Source organism: Coregonus lavaretus, assembly GCF_964263955.1.
Source record: "Coregonus lavaretus genome assembly, contig: HAP1_SCAFFOLD_1202, whole genome shotgun sequence".
Classification (NCBI taxonomy): Eukaryota; Metazoa; Chordata; class Actinopteri; order Salmoniformes; family Salmonidae; genus Coregonus; species Coregonus lavaretus.
In genome coordinates, this window is record NW_028160982.1 from 45,033 (window position 1) to 62,321 (window position 17,289).

The window sequence follows — 17,289 nt, forward strand, 5'->3', positions numbered from 1 at the left end:
GCAGATGAAGTGGAGGAGACAGGATAAAGAAGGATTTTTAAGCCTTCTTTATCCAGCAACACTGCTGGGTTTTTCCACGCTCAACAGTTTCCCTGTGTGTATCAAGAATGGTCCACCACCCAAAGGACATCCAGCCAACTTGACACAACTGTGGGAAGCATTGGAGTCAACATCCCTGTGGAACGCTTTCGACACCTTGTAGAGTCCATGCCCCGACGAATTGAGGCTGTTCTGTGGCCAAAAAGGGGAGAGGGGGGTGCAACTCAATATTAGGAAGGTGTTCCTAATGTTTTGTACACTCAGTGTAGAATAGAGTGCCATTTAGAACACAGACGTGGTCTCTGTTGTTTGAATCACTCTATATGAATCACTCTATATGAACCACTATATGAATCACTCTATATGAACCACTATATGAATCACTCTATATGAACCACTCTATATGAATCACTCTATAAGAATCACGCTATATGAAATCACTCTATATGAACCACTCTAAATGAACCACTCTATATGAACCACTCTATATGAACCACTCTATATGAATCACTCTATATGAACCACTCTATATGAACCACTCTATATGAAACACTCTATATGAACCACTCTATATGACAAGTGCAAGATAAGATACATTTGATAAATAGAGGGGCAGAGAGAAAGAGTGTGTGTGTATGTATGGTTCCATCTAGTGTGTGTGTGGCCCACCTAGCTAATTTCCGGAGTGGAGGTTACGTCGCTCCCATGCTGGCAGGGAGCGGACCGGCAGAGTGGGTGTGTATGTCGGCAAGACGCTGAGTCAGGCTCTCACCGTCATCAGCCCTGTCCCCAATCACTCACCCTGTAGGGGCCCTCTGACACACGGATACACACACACACACACAGGCAAACATGCAAACTAACACACATGGACACACACACACGACCACAGTTGTTTACGGGCCTACTTAGATGATGTAAGTAAATGGTCCGTGTCCCACAATAGGATCCATTAGGGGGGCCAAGAGAAAAGAGAGCCAGAATACGAATTTAAGACGAATATCACGATTCACCTTCATTCATTCATTCTTCCTCTGTGTCTGCGTCCCTAATAGCACCCTATTCTCCTATGGGCCCTGGTCAACAGTGGTGCACTGTATAGGTTATAGGGTGCTATTTGGGACAAACCCTGTGTCAGTCTGACTCATCAGTCTCTCTTTGGAGCAAAGAGAGAGAGATGAGGAGAGAATGAGAGAGATAAAGAGAGTATTGTATGTTTTGAAAAAAGAAGGTGAAGCAGAACAGTGGTATTGTACGTACCTGTTACTGCACCTTGACCTTCAGTAGAACTATATCATGTACTAGTGAGAGAGAGAGAGAGTAAAGAAAGAGAGAGTGTGAGGGAGAGAAAGGGAGAGAGAAAGAGCAGAAACAGCTTGAGAGAGACAGTGAGAGAGAGAATGAGAGAAAAAGAGAGCAGAGAGAGAGGAAGAGAGAGAGAGTGGAGCCAACGAAAGAGAGAGAGAGTTATGTGGAGAGAGGAGTTTGCGTGTTTTAATCCATACTGTCTGAGAGCAGTACTGAAGTGAGCCAGTTCTTTCATCAAGGATTTGTCCCCAATGACACCCCATTCCTTACATAGTGCACTACTGGAATGCCATTTGGGACGAAAACAGACCATGCGATGCTCATTGCTCATTAATTTGTAACGCAACTCCGCCCTCTAGTGGTCAATGGTAGACAACAACAATAATTGTTTTCCAACATCTCCAATCAATCAAAATTAGGCAGATGAGATAGCCCTACAGCAGTAGCACAAGTGGTAATTGGGAGCATATTCAGTGTGCAGGCCTTTCTGTTCACTTCAAGATTTTAATAACCCAAAAAATACACCCACCCCACTGATCAAAAGAGGCGATAACTGCTGATGCGACAAATTCAATATCCTCTCTCACTTCTGATACAATTTTTTTTTTTTATTCTACCTTTATTTACCTAGGCAAGTCAGTTAAGAACAAATTCTTATTTACAATGACGGCCTACACCGGCCAAACCCGGACGACGCTGGGCCAATTGTGCGCCGCCCTATGGGACTCCCAATCACGGCCGGCTGTGATACAACATTGGGAAAGTCAGAGAAAAAGTTAGTTAAGGTACCTTCCAAAAACGGGCCAGTTTGCATTTTGAAACCCCACAAAGGCACACATGGGAACAACAAGAGGGGAAAAAAACATTACAATAAACTACCAAAGGGGAAAAACTCATTTACGCCCTTCCAAAAACAGGCCAGTTGGTGATTCTATCCCCCCACCAAGTCAGTGCAAAATCAGGGGAAAAATCCTGTGGAGTTTGTTGAAACCGGTTGTCTCTGGCATGTGTCCCGAACGCAGAAGTGCCCAATCTGCTGAGGCTGAACCGCCCTAGGCTGGTCGGACGTGAGTTATAAGTCCACTAAATCAGCTTCAGATCCGGCTGACTCCCCACTCTGCCTCTCTCTCTCCCTCCCTCTGCTCTGTCATCAGCAGGCACACACACACAGTCTGGAGGGAGAGAGCGTGTGTGTGTGGTGGACAGCAGTGCCTAGATTGCGATTAGACAGGGACAGACTGAGGGCTTGAGTGAGGGTTTATGTCCTGTGTGTGTGTGTGGTGGGGGGAGAGCTTTTAGGACTGAGGTAGCTATTCCCAGAGCTAAACTGCAGAGTGAGATTGTACACGTTACTGACTGCCTAGAGAGGCACACACTCACTTTTATAACAGTTGCTCTATGTAAGCTATTGCGTCAGATTTTAGAAGGCAGTGGTGTTTGGGCCTAATGATCCAAGACGTTATCAGAATATGCATGTGTAACGGACCTGAATAGGTTAAACAAACTCCTCAGCTTGGTACCTTTTCGGTGGCACAGCTGGCTAAAGGTGTTTCATGAGGGTGGTCACGTGTGTTTGCGAGGCAGAGGAACGGGTTCTGGTCTCAGTGTGAGCTGCAGCAGGATACAGTGATACAGCTAAGCACAGTGACCCCCGTCACACATATAACAGGACAAACAAAATACAGTGACTTTATAAAACCTTCTATCTTTATTTCCAACTAACAGAGCTCAGCTTACAGCGGGTGAATCAGACAATTAAATAGAAAACGTGCAATATCTCCAGGAAAATAGAGATTTTGGAGAGTAAAGGGAGAGTTATAGCCAGGACCACCTGGTCTTCTTGTTCTTGCCTCATGTCCACCCTCGTGCTTCCTCTCAATCATCCATCTTTTTCCCTCTCCCCTCTCTCTGTCTCCATCCATCTCTTTCTCTCTCCATCCATCCCTCTCTCGCTCTCTCTCTCCCAGATGGTCAGTGGGCGAGTCAGGAGTCTGTCTCCCACTCTCAGTCTGGAACCGCCCCTCTCCTGCAAGGCCCCCCCCTGCCATTGGTCCTTGGTTACCACGGCGGCGACATGGGCTGGGGGTTCTGGAGGTATGACATCACCACGGCTGAGATGGACAGCCTGATTGAAAGAAGAAGAGATTGAAGAAAAAAAATTGTTCAGCAGCAGCATCTTTAATATAGCCTCAGTGCCATCAGGTTCAGTGGTTAGACCTTGCCCTTGTTTCACAGATCTAGGATCAGCTTACCATCCCTTAGATCTTAACCATCACTATTAGAAAGAGAAAAACCAAACCGACCTTGGATCAGTATATATAAGCCTAACTGGGCATTGGGCAACTTCATATTGTTCCATTATGATTATATGCATTTGCTGCATATAACACTTCTACAAGATTTTGCTGATCCAAACAGTTTGTGTTACCAGCCAGGAGCGCATAGAGACTATCTTTAATAAAAACTAATCTAGGTGATGGACTGGGAGGCATCTACTACTGATGTCCTGACACTCTCTACTTTACCTGGAGAGCCACACACACACACACACACACACACACACACACACACACACTACTTTCCCTGGAAAAATGCCACACAGACACACACGCTCCCACAAAGTGAGTGGTATTATCTGCTGTAGTAAATTGTTATGGGTAAATGCAACACCTGGAGGTCACTGTTAAAAGCTTTTGGACATTAAAGCTGAGCGTTGGACACAACTCGTGTCACAATGCCAGGTAGAGCCGAGCGTTGCCAAACTAACTTTAGTTTTATTGCCAGGAGTGTATTCATTAGCGCAAACTGTAGCAAAATGTTTTTGCAACGGAAAACGTTTACCAATGAAAACAAGTGTTTTTTATTGGACACATTCAGGTTAGTCCCTCCTCCATTTGGTTCCTAGGGCATACACCACAGGTAGAACACCGTTGCCAAACTAACTTCCTGCTGCGTCCTGATATTATAGTTAACACATTAACAGTAAGCCATTATGAGACAGCTAATAGATAACTCTGCATTTTGGCATAACAGCAGACACTTTACTACTGTTACTCTTCATACTTCTCTTTCTCTCTCCCTCATAGTCGCATAAAGACCCTGGGTAGGTTGGAAATATGAGACTTGATAAAAGACAGAACACACACACGTATTTGTTCTACTCACATGAAGCTGCTCATCATTTGTTTAGTGTCTTCTGAGCTGCGTGAGTTAGCGAAGCTGATGAAGGAGCAGTACACTGCTATCCACGCACACCACTTTAACTGAAACACACAACACAGGAGGACCACTTTAACTAAAACACACAACACAGGCGGACCCCTTTAACTGAAACACACAACACAGGAGGTTACTGGCCACAAAATGACCTACATACTATACTTTATAATGTGTGTGTGTCAGCTTTTCTGCATGGAGCTTTTTATAAGTGCTGTAGCGTAGACAGACAGTTACTAATATATTGTGTAAGATAATGTGCCTATGTGTAACAGGTTAAGCTCGTACTGCAATTTCAATCCACAGCTTGAAATGTCTCCATTAGCATTGCTGAATAAGTGCCTTTTCGATAACGCAACTGGCTAGTACCTTGTCAAGTGTGCGGTCACGTGTGTTTGCGTAGCAGAGGATCACTAGTTTGAGCTCAGTAAGGAGGACAGGGACAGTGAAGGAAAATAAATTACTATGCTAGCACAGGGACCCCGGTTACATACGCCCTACATAACATTTTAGGACTAGACTGATTTCAGTGGCGGCGGCAGCAGTCAGCGCGCACACACACACACACACACACACTTCTAGCATGTACCACTCAGTTGAAAGGCTGGAGTTGTCCCCCAGGTGGTTGACTTTAATCCCGTAAATGGGGAGGGTAGGCGGGACAACAGTGGGGCAATTTCTCCTTGGGGAGGTTACACAGAGACAGAAATGAGATAATGGGGAAGGGGCGAGGTCATCTGTCTGTGTGTTTTGTATAAACAGATGTATCTGAGCCACCTTCAGCATCAGGCCACACATGCTGAAGATCATGCCGAGTAGGTTCATGTAGTCGGGAGTCGGATCTTCCAGGGTGGGGTTTGCGTCCGTGCTGGGGGGCTTGTATCTGTAACAACAACCAATATATGAATGACCCTACCATCAATAACGTAACTAGCTACCTTACTTAGCTATACGTCAGTGTAACAACATCTAGTTAGTTTACAAAATGCTAGCTAGCTAGCTTTTTAGCTAGTTAATAATCGCGTTAGAATAGTGCTGATGACGTGTGCTTTAGCTAAGTAGCTACCTAGTTAGCAATGCTAGCGAGCAAACCCAACGACATTTACTCAGTTGTACTCACCGGATAATTTTGTTTACCCTTTGTGGGCCTGACATGTTGTTTGCGGACATAATGTCCTTCTTGTTGAGATATTTTTAAGGATTAATTTAGTGGCAAAACGGTGTGGAGTGGGACCCGTCAGCTAGCTCGATGATTGAAGGGGCGGGGCCTATCAGTTCCGCCGTGCGAGGGATGCATTTCAAAATAAAAGTTTTAAAGGACCCGAAGGACACTATCAATGCTGAGGGAGAATATTGGGACTTTTAGTTTGACACAAATGTTTTTACCCAGAATGCAACGCGTATCACAGACCGGAAGTAAACTACACTTTGCAAAAATATTAATGTTGTGGAACAACAATTAAACAATTATTTGGAAGAATACAAAAAAGCATTTGTTCGTTTTTTTGTTAGCTAACGTATCTAACAGTAATCAATATGAGTCAGTTTATGATTGCTCTCTCTTCAAACTAAAGCGAAGAAGCGAGGCGTTTCAGGTAGCTAGTTAGCCAAGTTTCATGATGCTCTTTCCATAGCACTTGCTCTTTCCACTACTAACGTGAATTGATGCTCAAGTCAGGAGAAAAATAATAGCTAAATGTTTCCATCTCTCATTCTACAGGAAGAAGTGTGAAATGTCGTTTCCCCAGCCCAAACCTGAGGTCCCCCAGCTCCCCCAACACCTTCTCAGGACCATAGACTGCCAGCAAGGGGCTGTAAGAGCTGTGCGATTCAATGGTGAGCACTCAAACAAACACCCATACCATAAGGTGCATTGACTGTTGGTCAACTTGGAGCTGCTTGTGTATGTCATGAGAGTGAATCTATATAATGTGTTTGGGGTGTTTTTTAATGATCACATTCACGCTCTTGTTGCCTCTTGGAGCTGCTTGTGTATGTCATGAGAGTGAATCTATATAATGTGTTTGGGGTGTTTTTTAATGATCACATTCTCGCTCTTGTTGCCTCTTATTTCATTCTCTCTTTTTCTCTCTCGACCAAACCCCCTCACCCCCCCCCTCTTTCTCCCTCCCTCCCACCCCCCTCTTTCTCCCTCCCTCCCTGTCTCTCTCTCCCCCACCCCCACCCCCACCCCTCTCCCTCTCTTTCTCTCTCTCAGCTGATGGTAACTACCTGCTGTCTTGCGGCAGTGACAAGTCTCTGAAGCTGTGGAGTGTGAGTCGAGGGACACTACTGAAGACGTACAGTGGCCATGGATACGAGGTGCTAGATGCTGATGGGTCAGTATCTGTATTATTACACATCACTGTATCAGAAAGTAGGCTGGCCCTCTTTGGAGTCTTGTAGATCGATGCATTGCGCTCTTTTTGGTTATAAAGCCCACTTGCACAAACTTCCACGGTACGTTACTTCATTGTTAATCTGCAGACGTACGAGCTACCAGACCCAGTCTCAGGGATGGCTTACTCAGGAGATCCCTTTGATCTCCAATGAGTTAGGTAAATCTGAATTTAGTTTTTTAAATCTCCCAAAAACAATCTAAAATTGGATGATTTGGTGCCTCTACAGTGGGGGTCTCCAACCTTTTCTAGCATGAGAGCTACTTTTCTTTTTAAATAAACAATTCACAAGCTACTAATTTTTTTGCAACTCTTCCCCGGGCCTAGGTGTACAACAGATGTGTCTTATGTCAATACTACCAGTCAAAAGTTTGGACACACCTACTCATTCAAGGGTTTTTCTTTATTTTTACTATTTTTTACATTGTAGAATAATAGTGAAGACATCACTGTCCCCTGTAGCTCAGTTGGTAGAGCATGGCGCTTGCAACACCAGGGTTGTGGGTTCGTTTCCCACGGGGGGCCAGTATGAAAATGTATGCACTCACTAACTGTAAGTCGCTCTGGATAAGAGCATCTGCTAAATGACTAAAATGTAAAAAATATAAAAATCAAAACTATGAAATAACACATATGGAATCATGTAGTAACCAAAAAAGTGTTAAACAAATCAAAATATATTCTATATTTGAGATTCTTCAAATAGCCACCCTTTGCCTTGATGACAGCTTTGCACACTCTTGGCATTCTCTCAACCAGCTTCATGAGGTAGTCACCTGGAATGCATTTAAATTAACGGGTGTGCCTTCTTAAAAGTTACTTTCTGGAATTTCTTTCCTTCTTAATGCGCTTGAGCCAATCAGTTGTGTTGTGACAAGGTAGGGGGGTATACAGAAGAGCCCTATTTGGTAAAAGACCAAGTCCATATTATGGCAAAAACATCTCAAATAAGCAAAGAAAAACGACAGTCCATCATTACTTTAAGACATGAAGGTCAGTCAATACGGAAAATCTCAAGAACTTTGAAAGTTTCTTCAAGTGCAGTCGCAAAACCAATCAAGTGACTCCACGACTCCAACACCATCATTAAGTTTGCCGACGACACAACAGTGGTAGGCCTGATCATCGACAACGATGAGACAGCCTATAGGGAGGAGGTCAGAGACCTGGCCGTGTGGTGCCAGGACAACAACCTCTCCCTCAACGTGACCAAGACAAAGGAGATGATTGTGGACTACAGGAAAAAAAAGAGGACTGAGCATGCCCCCATTCTCATCGACGGGGCTGTAGTGGAACAGGTTGAGAGCTTCAAGTTCCTTGGTGTCCACATCACCAATGAACTATCATGGTCCAAACACACCAAGACAGTCGTGAAGAGGGCACGACAAAGCCTATTCCCCCTCAGGAGACTGAAAAGATTTGGCATGGGTCCTCAGATCCTCAAAAAATTCTACAGCTGCACCATCGAGAGCATCCTGACTGGTTGCATCACCGCCTGGTATGGCAACTGCTTGGCCTCCGACCGCAAGGCACTACAGAGGGTAGTGCGTACAGCCCAGTACATCACTGGGGCCAAGCTTCCTGCCATCCAGGACCTCTATACCAGGCGGTGTCAGAGGAAGGCCCTCAAAATTGTCAAAGACTCCAGCCACCCTAGTCATAGACTGTTCTCCCTGCTACCGCACGGCAAGCGGTACCGGAGTGCCAAGTCTAGGTCCAAAAGACTTCTCAACAGCTTCTACCCCCAAGCCATAAGACTCCTGAACAGCTAATCATGGCTACCCGGACTATTTGCACTGCCCCCCCACCCCATCCTTTTTACGCTGCTGCTACTCTGTTAATTATTTATGCATAGTCACTTTAACTCTACCCACATGTACATATTACTTCAACTATCTCAACTAGCCGGTGCCCCCGCACATTGACTCTGCACCGGTACCCCCCTGTATATATAGCTCCCTACTGTTATTTTATTTTACTTCTGCTCTTTTTTTCTCAACACTTTTTTTGTTGTTGTTTTATTTTTACTTTTTTTGTTAAAAATAAATGCACTGTTGGTTAAGGGCTGTAAGTAAGCATTTCACTGTAATGTCTGCACCTGTTGTATTCGGCGCATGTGACCAATAAAATTTGATTTGATTTGATGAAACTGCCGCTCATGAGGACCGCCACAGGAAAGGAAGACCCAAATGTACCTTTGCTGCAGAGGATAAGTTCATTAGAGTTACCAGCCTCAGAAATTGCAGCCCAAATAAATACTTCACAGTGTTCAAGTCACAGACACATCTCAACATCAACTTTTCAGAGGGGACTGTGTGAATCAGGCCTTCATGGTCGAAACCACTACTAAAGGACACCAATAAGAAGAAGAGACCTGCTTGGGCCAAGAAACACGAGCAATGGACATTAGACCGGTGGAAATTTGTCCTTTGGTCTGGAGTCCAAATTGGAGATTGTTGGTTCCAACCGCTGTGTCTTTGTGAGACGCGGTGTGGGTGAACGGATGATCTCCGCATGTGTATTTCCCACCATAAAGCATGGAGGAGGAGGTGTTATGGTGTGGGGGTGCTTTGCTGGTGACACTGTCTGTGATTTATTTAGAATTCAAGGCATTCTGCAGCAATACGCCATCCCATCTGGTTTGGGCTTAGTGGGACAGGCTGTGTAAGGGCTATTTTACCAAGAAGGAGAGTGATGGAGTGCTGCATCAGATGACCTGGCCTCAACCAAATTGAGATGGTTTGGGATGAGTCGGACCGCAGAGTGAAGGAAAAGCAGCCAACAAGTGCTCAGCATATGTGGGAACTCCTTCAAGACTGTTGGAAAATCATTCCAGGTGAAGCTGGTTGAGAGAATGCCAAGAGTGTGCAAAGCTGTCATCAAGGCAAAGGGTGGCTACTTTGAAGAATCTCAAATATAAAATATATTTTGATTTGTTTAACACTTTTTGGGTTACTACATGATTCCATATGTGTTATTTAATAGTTTTGATGTCTTCACTATTATTCTACAATGTAGAAAATAGTAAAAAATAAAGAAAAACCATTGAATGAGTAGGTGTGTCCAAACTTTTGACTGGTACTGTACCTGGTAAAATAATGGTTAAAACAACTAAGGGGGACCCATAAAATTATATTTAGTATTTTCCTGAATTCTGTTTTCTCAGTTTAATTTTCTCCTGGTTTTAGAATTTGTTTCATTTTTTTGCTCTCAATATTACAATTATTCAAAGAGTAATCAAAAATTGATGTTCTGAGTCCATGTCAGTGCTTAAATCACATCAGAAAAAAAGAAATGTAGGTCAGATAAAAAAAAAAAAAATGTTTTAGTGTAATTCCCCTTTAATTGCACATCTAGCAAGAGAGGAATGTTTCTGCTGAGCCTACTGCTGCAGCACGTCATGGCAGGGTTTGCAAAACAATCGCCACCCAATTGATACAAATAATCATGAAATAGTTATGTCAGGTAAGCCTACTTCGCAGTTAACATTTACTTGAGAAGGTTTTTGGGGAAAGTCTTTCTGTCTGTCTACCCACAAGACGGTTATCATCATTGCTAACTGGCTACATACAGAGTGATAGACAAACGTGTGCACCAAATAGATGGGCAATATTGCTGGAAATTAATTGGCAGATATTGTGTTACGTTTGGATTTTGAAGCCAGTAGTGGCTAACCATGGGTGGGATAATGTCACTGTGGCTTTGATTGGATAGTAGCCGGGAGCTTTATGTTTGACAGTTTGCGATAGAACACATGAAAAAAATGCATGTACTTTCTGAATTGATTGGCGAGCTACTCATAGGTGGGCTGAGAGCTACTGGTAGATCGTCCATATATTTATTTATATATTCTACAGTGAGGGAAAAAAGGATTTGATCCCCTGCTGATTTTGTACGTTTGCCCACTGACAAAGAAATTATCAGTATATCATTTTAATGGTAGGTTTATTTGAACAGTGAGAGACAGAATAACAACAACATAATCCAGAAAAACGCATGTCAAAAATGTTATAAATTGATTTGCATTTTAATGAGGGAAATAAGTATTTGACCCCCTCTCAGTCATAGAACATCTGTGGGGGGAGCTGAAGGTTTGAGTTGCCAAACGTCAGCCTCAAAACCTTAATGACTTAGAGAAGATCTGCAAAGAGGAGTGGAACAAAATCCCTCCTGAGATGTGTGCAAACCTGGTGGCCAACTACAAGAAACGTCTGACCTCTGTGATTGCCAACAAGGGTTTTGCCACCAAGTACTAAGTCATGTTTTGCAGAGGGGTCAAATACTTATTTCCCTCATTAAAATGCAAATCAATTTATAACATTTTTGACATGCGTTTTTCTGGATTTTTTGTTGTTATTCTGTCTCTCACTGTTCAAATAAACCTACCATTAAAATTATAGACTGATCATGTCTTTGTCAGTGGGCAAATGTACAAAATCAGCAGGGGATCAAAAACTTTTTTCCCTCACTGTATATATTCATCCATATATTTATTTAAATATTCTTAATTCCATTGCTTTACTTAGATTTGTGTGTATTGGGTATATGTTGTGAAATTGTTAGATATTACTTGTTAGATATACTGCACTGTGGGAGCTAGAAACACAAGCATTTCGCTACACCCGCAATAACAACTGCTAAACACATGTATGTGACCAATAAAATGTGATTTGATTTGAGATCTACCTGTTGGAGACCCCTGCTCTAGAGCAATTCAGACAGCTGATTGAGGAACTCTTTATTGAATAAAGTTTTTGGTATAGGCCAAATTTGGGTTAAATAAAGCTGATCCTAGATCTGATTGAGTGGGAAGCACTTAACTTCACTGAGCTTTCTCTTTCAGTGCGATAGCTAGCCAAATGCAGACGCCAATGCCTCTATGTTCCCTTATATGAAGTAGGAGATATGCATTAGAGATGGAGACATACAATATAGTTGCTAGATAAGAAGGAGCCCATTTTTTACCCATTCAGTATTCTTGCTTATGTTCCCCTATCCATCCATCTGCCTTCTGTGTCCTTTACTCTCTGTCAGTCTGCTGTCTCTCTTGCCTCTGTGGATCAATCTCTATGTGATCAATCTACATGCTTGCTTGTGTAGTCTTACTCTATCCATCTGCCTGCTTTGTCCTTCACTGTCTCCCTGCTGCCTCTGGGCCCCTGGGGGAATATGATCTGAGATAATGGTGTGTGTCTTACCATTGATTCCTTCCCTAGTTCCTATGACAACAGCCAGCTGTGCTCCTGCAGCTCGGACAAGACGGTGATCCTCTGGGACGTCGCCACGGGACAGGTCACCCGGAAACTCAGGGGTCACGCTGGGGTGAAGGAACACAATAAAACTATATTTTCTGTGTCACAGAGAGAGAGAGAGAGTTTTAGAGAAAGGGGGGGAGGGAGAGAGAAGCGGGTAGGAGAGGTCAGGTGGGTCAGAAAAAAAGATAGAAAGAGATGTTGATGTTGAAGGAATAGAGACAGGAAAGAATACAACAGCAACAACCTCTGACTAGAGCCATTTATATTCATGGTTACGGCTCGGCCTCTTTCTCTTTGCAGAAAGTCAACTGTGTCCAGTTCAATGAAGAAGCTACAGTCATTTTATCTGGTGAGTTTTCTCATTCCTTCATCCCTCCTCAGCAAAGTGCATCTCAGTCACAGCTACAGCCAGGTCTGTGGCTTCAGCATTGTCCTGCTCAGCCACAACAGGACCCATCTCAGTCACAGCTACAGCCAGGTCTGTGGCTTCAGCATTGTCCTGCTCAGCCACAACAGGACCCATCTCAGTCACAGCTACAGCCAGGTCTGTGGCTTCAGCATTGTCCTGCTCAGCCACAACAGGACCCATCTCAGTCACAGCTACAGCCAGGTCTGTGGCTTCAGCATTGTCCTGCTCAGCCACAACAGGACCCATCTCAGTCACAGCTACAGCCAGGTCTGTGGCTTCAGCATTGTCCTGCTCAGCCACAACAGGACCCATCTCAGTCACAGCTACAGCCAGGTCTGTGGCTTCAGCATTGTCCTGCTCAGCCACAACAGGACCCATCTCAGTCACAGCTACAGCCAGGTCTGTGGCTTCAGCATTGTCCTGCTCAGCCACAACAGGACCCATCTCAGTCACAGCTACAGCCAGGTCTGTGGCTTCAACATTATCCTGCTCAGCCACAACAGGACCCATCTCAGTCACAGCTACAGCCAGGTCTGTGGCTTCAGCATTGTCCTGCTCAGCCACAACAGGACCCATCTCAGTCACAGCTACAGCCAGGTCTGTGGCTTCAACATTGTCCTGCTCAGCCACAACAGGACCCATCTCAGTCACAGCTACAGCCAGGTCTGTGGCTTCAACATTGTCCTGCTCAGCCACAACAGGACCCATCTCAGTCACAGCTACAGCCAGGTCTGTGGCTTCAACATTGTCCTGCTCAGCCACAACAGGACCCATCTCAGTCACAGCTACAGCCAGGTCTGTGGCTTCAGCATTGTCCTGCTCAGCCACAACAGGACCCATCTCAGTCACAGCTACAGCCAGGTCTGTGGCTTCAGCATTGTCCTGCTCAGCCACAACAGGACCCATCTCAGTCACAGCTACAGCCAGGTCTGTGGCTTCAGCATTGTCCTGCTCAGCCCCAACAGGACCCATCTCAAGTGATTGCTTATGATAATGGTTCTCCGTGTGTGTCATTCTTTAGGCTCCATAGATGGTACAGTGCGTTGCTGGGACACCAGGTCCAGAAAGTTTGACCCCATCCAGATTCTGGACGAGGCTCAAGATGGTGTCAGCAGTCTGAAGGTGTCTGAACACGAGCTGCTCACTGGGTCAGTACCAAGTCTGCACCTTTCTGTTCAATTCAGTTTCATTCTCATAGAAGAGTCCTCTAACTGTCTTTTCTATCTAATTTCTTTCTCCAGGTCAGTGGATGGGAGAGTGAGGCGGTATGACCTGCGGATGGGCCAGCTGCATGTGGACTTCATCAACAGTCAGTATCTAGTCTTACCAACTAGTTGTTTTACTAACTATCACTAAGTTCTGTACCTAGACCACCCTGAGTAGCATTGATTTGTTATGTGTTTGTCTCTGTGTTCCAGGCCCCATCACGTGTGTGTGTTTCAGTGCGGACGCCCAGTGCACTCTGACCTCCAGCCTGGACTCCACCGTGCGTCTACTGGACAAGAGCACAGGGGAGATGCTGGGAGAGTACACAGGACACAAGATGAAGGGCTACAAGCTAGACTGCTGTCTGTCCAGTAAAGATACTCACGTACTGAGCTGCTCTGAGGATGGACACGTCTACTGCTGGGACCTGGTGGAGGTACGTGGGATGGATAAGTTATTCAGTAATAGATAGCTCCCCTACCTATCAAAATCAATTGATTTGATTTATTGATTTAGCTAACTATCTGTTAACAGCTGCAGATTCAAGAACATAGTATGTTCGCTATCAAGGATGAAAACATGAGTAGGTCCGTGTTGCTCGAGTACCGGAATTGTGTGCCTAAAGAGTATTGGTGTTAGATTCTTTCTATTTTTTTAACATCTCTTGTTTCTCTCTCAGGGTTCTCTGACGCTGAAGCTGCCAGTCGGAAAGGCTGTCGTCCAATCGCTGTCCTTCCATCCCTCGGAGACCCGCCTCCTCACAGCCATGGAGGGGCGTGTCCAGGTGTGGGGGGCGGAGCCGGAGGAAGCGGAGGAGGACGAGGACGTGGTGGTTGTTAAACAGGAAAAAGTATAGTAGTCACTAGATGGACAAAATAGATAGGACAAGAGTCATGGGTCATGATATCATCAGAACTGATGAGTTCCCTACTGTACATGAACTGTCTGCTCTTGACTCAGGGTCAGGGATCGGATTTTGGTTGAGGGAAATGGTTGAAATCACGTGTGGTTAAAAAGTGACGTACCTCTGCTGTTGCTAGCATTGGCTAAAATATGGAATAAATCAGTGAAAATCAATGAAAAGTACAGCTGATGTCCTAGCATTATCAAGACCGTTTAAAAAAATATGCATTGTAAATATTTTGTAAACGATGAGCTTTGAATAAACCCTTCTTGTTTTCCAAATGAATCATATGCTCTAATATTTATTTCTTAGTAGCCATGAGGGAAAATGTAATATCACTCATCAACATTGGTCATAAAACATGTAGATAAGGTTGTCTTTATTAAGAGATGTACATATGAACATGGCACAAGGACAAAATAAATTAAGTAGCATCATACAGGAATCATCTCAAATAAATAAATAATTTATTTTACATAAATACCTTGTTGGTTTGCTGAGGACCTTTTTTTCCGAATTGTAACAATTTTCCTCAACAATCAACCATAGTGTTAACCACCATTAATTAATCTATGCAGCAAAATAAGATCCATTCTTGTCATTGGTCAAAAAACTCCCCAAAGCCACTTTAAATAACTATAAATATACATATGCATATGAATGCATTTCTTTCTAGCAAATAATAGCTACATCTGTAATCTCTTTCCTCCTGGATCTCAATTACGCTTTTACAGCACAGCTGAGCTTCTACGCTTCGCCCATTGCATTCTGAACAGCCAATTGCCACGGCCCAAAAGTGAATGTTCAGTCCCTGTCCCTCCCCCTTCACGTCCAGCTCTTCCCCATTAACCCACACAGGTACACCCTGCAGCCGACAGCTTCTCCACCTTGTGCCAGCGATGGGCGTTATCCAAAAAGGCCAGATCTTGGTGGTGGGTGGGCCTGCAGCATGGTCCATTCTGCCACAGCTCCTCATTCTGCTCAGGCAGGGCCCCCCTCAGGAGCAGGTTGGTCAGGGTCAGATCATGGTTGGAGCGGACACGGGGACAGGCTCCGCTGCAGTACTTGAAGAGGACGGTCTCGTCCGCGTCGTAGCCCAGACCCAGGTCTCGTACCTGGAGGAGGATGGAGCGGAGACCACATTGGGTTGAAGAGCGGCGGGACCGGATTGGGATGATTGGGGCTGGGGATGGGACGGAACCCCTTTGGTCTTCTATTCCGAATCCGGAACCTTCTGTGTTCTTATTGTTGTCGTTCTCTTTGTTGGATTCTCCTCCACCTCTCCTCTCCTCTGATGGGGGGGATGATGCTTGCCCTCGCTGCTCTGAAAGATGGAGAGAAAGAGAGAGAAAGAAAGATAGAGGGTTATTAAAACACTCAACACACCAACTTGGACCAGATATCATTACACTATAGACTGCAGTAGACTGATATCTACAGAAAAACTTCAGAACAGAAATCACTTAAAATGCTCTCAAAATTCTCCAGTGACTGTGTATGCCTTGTCACTCCAGTGTCAGACATCATCCTAATGTAAACCAATCTCAAAGCAAACCGCATCTTTAAAGTACACAACAATATCTAGATACATATAACCCAGTACAAAACTGATTAAAATAGGAAGAAATTCTATCCTGTCCCAGTGTCTTATCTCTAATGTCAAAGGTCGTGAGTCGTGACCCCCATCCGTCCTTACCGAGTAGTGAGCGCAGCCAGTGTCCCTCTCCTCTCTGGACACAGAGCAGCAGAACAACCAGCTTCAGTAGAGACCTCATATCTACCCTCTTCTCTTTTGTTTATCCTTCTTTCTCTCTAAGTAAACGAGTGAACAATGGATGAGTGTCCACGAGTGATGCTGAGATGCAACAGAGTCACAACCTCCATTATATATCCCTCCGAAAAGAAGGGGGGATGAGACAGGATGGGGGGGATGAAACGGAGGGGGGTACACTAACCCGTTCCTCGCTAAAGCGCCAAACCCGTAGACTCACTTGAGTTTCGACGGTTAGCGGTTTGATTGTTGGATGGGTGTTTGACCTAGAAATGTGTCATATTGGGATTATACTTAACAGGTATAAATTTAGTTCTGAGGTCCCCAGCCCAGGTGTTTTCCGATGGATGCAAAGGCTGCTTCATGGGAAAAATGAAATCTGGAGGCTAATAACTTAAAGCTGTTTTGAAGTTGAGTGGCGGGCTAGGCTGGTCAGAGGTTGAGTTGGTTGGCATTGATGCTAAGCAGAACTACCACGAACAGATGGAGAGGGAGAGAGAGAGAGAGAGAGAGAGAGAGAGAGAGAGAGGAAGCAGAGCAAGAGAGAGAGAGAGAAAGCAGAGAGAGAGAAAGAGGAAGCAGAGAGAGAGAGAGGAAGCAGAGAGAGAGAGAAAGAGGAAGCAGAGAGAGAGAGAGAGGAAGCAGAAAGAGAGAGAGAGAGAGAGAGAGTGTGTAATAGAAAGAGAAGACTTGGGGGAAGGACATTGACTTGAGGACAAAGAAAAAGAGACAGTTAAGACAAAAGTCCACCAGGTCAATGTTCAAATTAGACACAAAAACGA

The 17,289-nt window shown here is 44.6% G+C and overlaps 2 protein-coding genes across 3 annotated transcripts; one reads left to right on the forward strand and one right to left on the reverse strand.

Annotated features, from left to right (window-relative positions):
- Positions 1-3,032: 3,032 nt before the first annotated feature.
- LOC311121248 (PAT complex subunit Asterix) lies at positions 3,033-5,854 on the reverse strand. The gene is made up of 4 exons (XM_084195763.1): positions 5,684-5,854; positions 5,341-5,446; positions 4,513-4,610; positions 3,033-3,472 (listed from the first exon to the last, which is right to left on the reverse strand). Exons 1-4 carry the CDS (start codon positions 5,731-5,733, stop codon positions 3,406-3,408), a joined length of 321 nt encoding a protein of 106 aa, XP_084051889.1. The 5' UTR covers positions 5,734-5,854; the 3' UTR covers positions 3,033-3,405.
- On the forward strand, positions 5,406-15,021 carry LOC311121247 (WD repeat domain-containing protein 83). Of its 2 annotated transcripts, none has more exons than XM_084195761.1 (9): positions 5,406-5,489; positions 6,284-6,399; positions 6,782-6,902; positions 12,179-12,284; positions 12,518-12,566; positions 13,648-13,774; positions 13,868-13,935; positions 14,045-14,268; positions 14,512-15,021. In XM_084195761.1, exons 1-9 carry the CDS (start codon positions 5,470-5,472, stop codon positions 14,686-14,688), a joined length of 1,008 nt encoding a protein of 335 aa, XP_084051887.1. In that variant the 5' UTR covers positions 5,406-5,469; the 3' UTR covers positions 14,689-15,021. The 2 variants fall into 2 exon arrangements, with proteins under 2 accessions (XP_084051887.1, XP_084051888.1); XM_084195762.1 differs by lacking the exon at positions 5,406-5,489 and adding an exon at positions 5,921-6,158.
- The last annotated feature ends 2,268 nt before the right edge of the window (positions 15,022-17,289 follow it).